The sequence below is a fragment of the Dendroctonus ponderosae genome, unplaced genomic scaffold (assembly GCF_020466585.1).
Source record: "Dendroctonus ponderosae isolate FM_Combo_2020 unplaced genomic scaffold, Dpon_F_20191213v2 Dpon_F_20191213_3, whole genome shotgun sequence".
Taxonomy (NCBI): Eukaryota; Metazoa; Arthropoda; class Insecta; order Coleoptera; family Curculionidae; genus Dendroctonus; species Dendroctonus ponderosae.
Window position 1 is genome coordinate 16,583,857 of NW_026018508.1, and position 6,996 is coordinate 16,590,852.

The following is a 6,996-nucleotide window of genomic DNA, read 5'->3' on the forward strand; positions in this document are numbered from 1 at the left end:
CTACTCGTTTAATTTGATCTGAAAGTCCTGGAATAAATGGAATGAAAAGGTTCGTAATAGGTTTATTTTGATTTTGTTTTGTTCGTGGGAATTCATTTTCGCTAAAACATTTTTCAATAAAAGAATTTGGATAATTATTGAAATCTAGAATTTCTTTTATAAATTGTTTTTCTTTGGAAAAATTAGATTGATCACAAATTATTTTTGCTCTATCATATAGACTTTTTACGATATTTTTTTAACCATTATCGGGTGATTTGAGTCGAAATTCAAATATCGGTTAGTATGAGTTTCGAAATTGTCTAAATTTTACTGAATTAGTATATCGAGAAAAGGAATTTGGTGATTTTGTTCTTTTTCAATAGTGAATTTAATTGTTGGTTCTTTATTATTCAGATAATATAAAAATTCATCAAGTTTTTGTTCGCCATGACTGTAAATGGAGAATCCGTCATCAATATAACGCCACCAAATTATTGGTTTAAATTTGTAATTATTAATGAAAGTTGATTCAACATTTTCCATAAATAAATTACTGAAAAATGGGGATAGTGGAGACCCCATAGCCATTCCAAAATTTTGTTGATAAAAATTGTCATTGTATTGAAAGTAAGTTGACTTTACACATATGGTTAAAAGTTCAATAATGGTGTTAATGCTTAGTTGTGTGCGTTCTTTAAGATTGGTGTCATTCTGTAATTTTTGTTCGATGATATTTAAAGTTTTATCAACAGGAACGTTAGTGAATAGACTAACAACATCAAAACTTACTAGAATATGGTTAATAATAAATTTCGAGTAGCGCTCGTCCACAAACAGCTTGAATTCAAACAACAATATTTAAGGGCCCAACTGGGGACGTTGGAACTGCAGGCCCCGAAGGATTGGACGGTTGTAACGGCACTGATGGAAGGCCTGGACCTGATGGTACCCAAACCCCTCATCCTCATTCAAAACACTCACTAACTCTTTACTGCCGACAGGAACCAGAGGATATCCAGGGATTCGTGGGCCGCTTGGGCTTGAGGGCGATCAAGGTCTAAGAGGCGAACCGGGAGAAGGCGGCGGCAATTCCATTGGAACCAAAGGAGATTGGGGAGAATTCGGATACAACGGGCTTCCCGGTCTGGATGGCCCTGTAGGCCCAGCAGGGTTGCGTGGATATCAAGGAGCGCCCGGAGCTCAGGTAGGGCGCTTCAGAAAACGGTTCCAGGTTGGCCATGTTTAAATCATTGCAGGGTCTAGTGGGGCCCCAAGGTCCAATGGGACCTCGCGGAGATACAGGCGACTACCGCAAGGGCGAAAAAGGTCTGAAAGGGCAATCCGGTGATCAAGGAAGTCCGGGAGGGCCTGGAATCAACACCGGCAACCAAGAACAAGGAGGAGCTGACATGCAGTTGCTGAAAGGCCAACCAGGAGACAAAGGCTTTAAAGGCGACCAAGGCGAAACAGGCTCCAAAGGCTACGTGGGAGAAAGAGGTAGACCTGTACGTAAACTCACACTCCAACTATGAAAACCGTTAACATTACGGCTCCTTAGGGCCTATCCGGACTTAAAGGGGCGACAGGTTACAAGGGCGAACGTGGCGATGACGGCCCGCCAGGCAAACAAGGCAGATCCGGCCCTCCTGGCCAATCAGGAGAGAAGGGATATAAGGGGGCGCCGGGCTACGAAGGAACTCCTGGAATTGACGGATTCGCAGGTAGGAAAACCATTTAAACATATACAGGGGCACCAATTCCGACCATATTCCATGTTATAGGTGAGAGAGGAGAAGACGGACAACCAGGCACTCCTGGAGAACAAGGCAGAGAAGGATCCCCGGGTCTATACGACCCGTTCCTGGATGAAATAATCGAAGGGGCTGAAGGGAGACAGGGCCCAACTGGCTATATAGGCCTACAAGGTCTTTCCGGCCTGCCTGGCAACCCTGGGCATTCTGGCCCGATTGGACCTCCTGGAATGCCAGGACCGCCGGGCCAAATGGGCTTTCCTGGAATAAAAGGTACTAACAAAATCAAGGCCGAAGCCTWCTTTTTTTTGGATCCGTCGMTTASGYGCTTCAWTGTTTGTTTTTGACTCACTGGAGTTCAAACGTAGATGAGTGAWWGAATTATTTTAGGCAAAAGTTCCTACACTGAACCTCAGAATCTAACCAATTGATTGATTGTTCAGGAATATCCATAAAGGGCGAACGGGGTGATGATGGCCCACCTGGTGCTCCAGGCCGATCTGGACTTCCCGGGATTACCGGACCAACGGGTTTAGCTGGTGAAAAAGGAATGAAAGGAGAAACAGTGATCGGGCCTCAAGGCCCATCGGGAGTGCCTGGTTTCGGCGGTTTCGATGGACCACCAGGAGACCGAGGTGACCCTGGCGATAGAGGATTTAAAGGATTTCCAGGTATAACCAACCACTCAATCATAAAAAGCGGAGACCTCAATTTTATTCGTACAGGCATTGGGCCAGCGATTAAAGGACCTAAAGGATATTTGGGTCCACGTGGACGCCCCGGCCTGGTCGGAGACGATGGAGTGCCCGGTTTTTATGGCCTGCCTGGAATGAAGGGCAGAAGAGGCGATGACTGCGGCGTTTGTCGGCCAGGTAAACCCAAAATAAAGCTCCCACAACTACGAAAGCTAATCCGAGTCGTTAATCAGGCCGCCCGGGGGCAAAAGGAGACAGTGGGGAACCTGGAAGACATGGGCGTCCAGGTCCCATTGGATACGAAGGACTTGCTGGTGAAAGGGGAGCAACCGGGTTTCCTGGAAAGCCTGGACCTCCTGGTTTGAACGGTTTGGATGGGACGCCGGGACAACCTGGAGAAACAGGAAGACAAGGACCTGCAGGTACAGACGGGATCCTGGTTCAACCTCCTTTCAGTGCAACGGTACCCGACCTAGGTACGTGTTTGATACACATGAGAATGTTTTAAAAAACTCGGACACGCGCTGGACTAAAACAATTTTTCCAGGTGAACCTGGATTCACTGGATTTCCGGGACCCATGGGTCCGATTGGAGAAACTGGCTTTCAAGGTCCTTTGGGAGATCGCGGTCCTAAAGGCTATCCAGGACCTCCTGGTGACAATGGAGAAGCCGGCTTGCCTGGTACTGATGGTATACCTGGACAACCGGGCGTCAACGGCGTTAAAGGTGACCGACACGCCATTCCAAAGGAGTTCCTAGTCGGAGATACTGGCTTCAAAGGATATAAGTACGAATCCGCCCTTAGAACTAGTCAAATTTTACCCGTCCCAACTTGCAGGGGACCAAAAGGAGAAAGAGGAGCCACCGGTGCTCCTGGCAAAGATGGAGAGATAGAAAATTTCACGGACATCAGGGGCGATCCAGGGCCGCAAGGCCCAGAAGGAGATTCAGGTAAGTTCAGCCAATTTCAGCCCTACGGCAATTGAAAACAAATGCGTTTTTCCTTTCAGGTTACAATGGCTTGAATGGATCAAAAGGGCAACGAGGCGATTTTGGGTGGCCTGGTCCCATGGGAGACCCAGGACCAGTAGGGCCGTCCATACCAGGTCCAGAAGGACTGAAAGGATATCCAGGAATTATTGGCGATGAAGGTCCGCGTGGTATCCCTGGCGAGCCAGGTCAACCAGGCCTTAATGGTATCCCTGGATCCTGGGGAATCAAAGGAGATCGCGGGGAACCCGGCCAAAAAATCCTTTATGGTGAAATGGGTCTCCCTGGACCTACCGGTATGAAAGGCGAGCCTGGATACGATGGCCCTATTGGGCATGCCGGTATTCCCGGACAACCAGGACTCAAAGGCGGGAAAGGTAGATCTTCGATCGATTTCCCTGATATGAAAAATATACAGGTTCCTCTCAAAATCCCGCTAGGATCGAAAGGAGCTCCAGGATATGCAGGTTTACCGGGATCTGCGGGTATTAAAGGACAAATTGGTGCCTTCAGGCAAGGCCCACCGGGTCTCACTGGCCAACCGGGCGATGTTGGAGAACTCGGTGACTGGGGCGATTTTGGCATGAAAGGAGATGACGGTGACCTTGGAATCAATGGGCTGCCAGGAGTTAAAGGAGATATCGGAGACATCGGTTTCCAAGGCCTGCCAGGTGGATAACAGTGTTTGAAGCTCGAGATCTGTTCTTTAACAGGGTTTCCGAAACAGGGGCTGAAGGCAATCCGGGCTTGCGCGGATTTGACGGATTGCAGGGGCTGGAAGGTCCGATGGGAGACTTTGGAGAGCGGGGCGACATTGGATACCCTGGTCCTGCTGGACCCTCCGGCCCTAAAGGCTTGCTGGGACCAAGAGGTTACAAAGGGTTGCGAGGAAATGCCGGTCCAGATGGCTTTTCTGGCCTGCCGGTAAGGACTGATTTGCAAGTGGAAACCGGAAATTCAAAAATGTGTCGGTTTAGGGCGAGCCAGGCGAAACGGGCCTTATGGGAGAGTCGGGATTACCTGGACTTAGAGGCGCTAAAGGGGAATCAACATTCAGCGGACAAAAGGGAGAGCAGGGCGATTTTGGCGTTAGGGGCTTACCAGGTTTTGATGGGAAACCTGGACTACCAGGCATGAAAGGTATTTTGCTGCAACGATCAATTTCCTCTCAAAAATAACATTTTTTTCCAAGGCATCCTAGGTGATGTCGGGGTGACAGGGGTTGGATCCCCAGGCCAACGTGGTTTGAAGGGAGAACCGGGAATTCCGGGTCTTCCGGGAGGTTTCGGATTTAAGGGAGAAATTGGGGAGCCGGGAACTGCAGGCGCTCAGGGTCTAATAGGCGATGAAGGATTCCCAGGCCCCTTTGGTCGACCGGGACTAAACGGATTAACTGGTAAACTTTCCCTAAAAATCGCCGCTTAAATACTAGAAATTTTATATCCATAGGTCCAAGAGGCAACCGGGGTGAAGTGGGAACACCCGGATATTCGGGCAGCAAAGGAGAAGGTGGAATGGAGGGCGATCCCGGATTCATCGGTCTTCCTGGACAACCTGGCCCAGATGGAGGCATGGGGCCGATAGGCCCCTTCGGACCTAAAGGTCTGAAGGGCAACCGCGGGCCGCCTGGAATAACCTTGCCCGGCTTTGCTGAGAAAGGAGACATTGGCAATTTTGGCATGTTTGGCTTAACTGGTAAACACCCAAGAACTACACCTGTTCCGGACTATTTTCAATGGATATTTCAGGCCGCAAGGGACAACCGGGTGACACGGGAGTCGTGGGATGGCCAGGCTCAAGGGGCGGCCAAGGCCGAATTGGCGACAAAGGAATAGAGGGAGACGCGGGAACATCAGGCCGTCCTGGACTCCCCGGCGATGCTGGAGTAGACGGCCCGCCTGGATTGCCGGGCCAAAATCCCGAGCGTGGAGAACCTGGAACACCTGGTGAAGATGCCCATGCGGGCCGACCAGGCAGATTAGGCCAGAAGGGCGCTCCAGGTAAACCCGAGCACCCAACAGCCCTATTTGGAGAAACCCTACCTGCGACTAATCGTAGGAGAGTTGGGGCCGGATGGTCTGAGCGGACAACGAGGTCCCCCAGGCCTTTCCATCCAAGGAATCAAAGGAGAGTTGGGCGATGCTGGTTTTGATGGAGACAGGGGATCCTTCGGTCCCGAAGGACGACCAGGCGATGACGGTCTGCCGGGACCGGCAGGCCTTAAAGGAAAAATTGGCGAACCTGGATTTGGCGCCAGCGCTTTTAAAGGACAGCCAGGAGACATCGGTTTCGCAGGTGCGTTGGGGAAGTCCTGGATGTGTAAAAAGTGCCCTTTATTCCCTAGTGAGATTTTCTTCTCAATAACATCCTGAATTCATATGTGATTAGGAGCTAGAGGTTTCAACGGAGAAAAAGGCGAACCGGGAGATGATGGTTTAGATGGGCTGGAAGGCCCACCAGGCTTCCCTGGGGAGATTGGCCTCAAAGGAGACGTTGGCCTAAGGGGATTCGTTGGTGTACAGGGCTTCGTTGGAGTCAAAGGAATCGTGGGAGATTGGGGATATGATGGGTCTATTGGAGAGGTTAGTTTACTTTTTTTTCGTTACTTTTAAGTATCTTTTTTATTGCTACTTTAAGCCTTTGCATATATTTTCAAATTCACAAATACTAAACGCAAATTTTTACTTAATTAAACCAGGAAGGAGATGCAGGTTTGCCCGGAATACCAGGACGTCTAGGACTACCCGGTATTGAAGGCCGTGTGGGATATCCGGGAAGTGCAGGACTTACAGGCTCCATCGGAGATGTTGGGGAACCTGGGCTGCCAGGCTTTGATGGACCCAAAGGTGAAACGTTTGCAAACAATCCAGGACAATTCAACGATTGTTTCAACCGTAGGGCTTCCGGGAATGCCGGGACTTCGGGGCAGGGACGGCTTGAGAGGACGGCCAGGACGACAAGGGCCTAAAGGAGACGCCGCTGAACCCGCTCCGTTACCTCAAAGTCGCGGTTTTGCTGTGGTGAGGCATTCGCAGGCGGAAATTATTCCAGTTTGCCCCAGAGGCACCATCAAGCTGTGGGATGGCTTCTCTTTACTGCACGTCCACAGCGAAAAGCGCACTCATGGACAAGATCTGGGTAAGAACGTATATAAACTGACCTCAACAGCTACAGCTTTTTTGATTCATCAGGCGCCCCTGGTAGCTGCGTTCGCAGATTCAGCACAATGCCTTATTTGTTCTGCAATTTGGAGGACGTTTGCAACTACGCCAACACTAACGACTACAGCTTCTGGCTGTCGACAACTGAACCAGTGCCAATGACAATGACGCCCATTTATGGCAACGATATCCAGAAATACATTTCCAGGTAACAAGAAAATGCCCCAAGTTAAAAACAGTTTCAGGGGGGGGGTTATGTAGAAAAAATACAGTCTTCTGTTGTTTATGAAATTAGAAAAATTATCGTCGTTTTGTGCAAGAGCGTAAGATTATTGCAAAATTTAATGTTTTCCGTCCCGTTTTGCATGTTTCTCGGAAGCAAAATGAGCAAGAACGCTCGTTTTTACATCATTCCA

The 6,996-nt window shown here is 49.3% G+C and overlaps 1 protein-coding gene across 1 annotated transcript in view; it reads left to right on the top strand.

Annotated features, from left to right (window-relative positions):
* Nucleotides 1–6,996, top strand: part of LOC109538613 (collagen alpha-5(IV) chain) — a 37,130-nt gene that overhangs the window by 27,824 nt on the left and 2,310 nt on the right. The window contains exons 4-25 of the mRNA XM_019905926.2: nucleotides 846–927; nucleotides 984–1,186; nucleotides 1,239–1,487; nucleotides 1,541–1,703; nucleotides 1,764–2,006; nucleotides 2,177–2,404; nucleotides 2,459–2,605; nucleotides 2,662–2,904; nucleotides 2,976–3,216; nucleotides 3,268–3,380; nucleotides 3,440–3,796; nucleotides 3,860–4,090; nucleotides 4,147–4,343; nucleotides 4,397–4,559; nucleotides 4,612–4,815; nucleotides 4,869–5,114; nucleotides 5,168–5,419; nucleotides 5,478–5,714; nucleotides 5,808–6,001; nucleotides 6,118–6,265; nucleotides 6,318–6,557; nucleotides 6,611–6,788. Of these exons, the coding sequence (XP_019761485.2) occupies nucleotides 846–927; nucleotides 984–1,186; nucleotides 1,239–1,487; nucleotides 1,541–1,703; nucleotides 1,764–2,006; nucleotides 2,177–2,404; nucleotides 2,459–2,605; nucleotides 2,662–2,904; nucleotides 2,976–3,216; nucleotides 3,268–3,380; nucleotides 3,440–3,796; nucleotides 3,860–4,090; nucleotides 4,147–4,343; nucleotides 4,397–4,559; nucleotides 4,612–4,815; nucleotides 4,869–5,114; nucleotides 5,168–5,419; nucleotides 5,478–5,714; nucleotides 5,808–6,001; nucleotides 6,118–6,265; nucleotides 6,318–6,557; nucleotides 6,611–6,788 (4,559 nt within the window). The remainder of the gene's footprint in view (nucleotides 1–845; nucleotides 928–983; nucleotides 1,187–1,238; nucleotides 1,488–1,540; nucleotides 1,704–1,763; nucleotides 2,007–2,176; nucleotides 2,405–2,458; nucleotides 2,606–2,661; nucleotides 2,905–2,975; nucleotides 3,217–3,267; nucleotides 3,381–3,439; nucleotides 3,797–3,859; nucleotides 4,091–4,146; nucleotides 4,344–4,396; nucleotides 4,560–4,611; nucleotides 4,816–4,868; nucleotides 5,115–5,167; nucleotides 5,420–5,477; nucleotides 5,715–5,807; nucleotides 6,002–6,117; nucleotides 6,266–6,317; nucleotides 6,558–6,610; nucleotides 6,789–6,996) is intronic.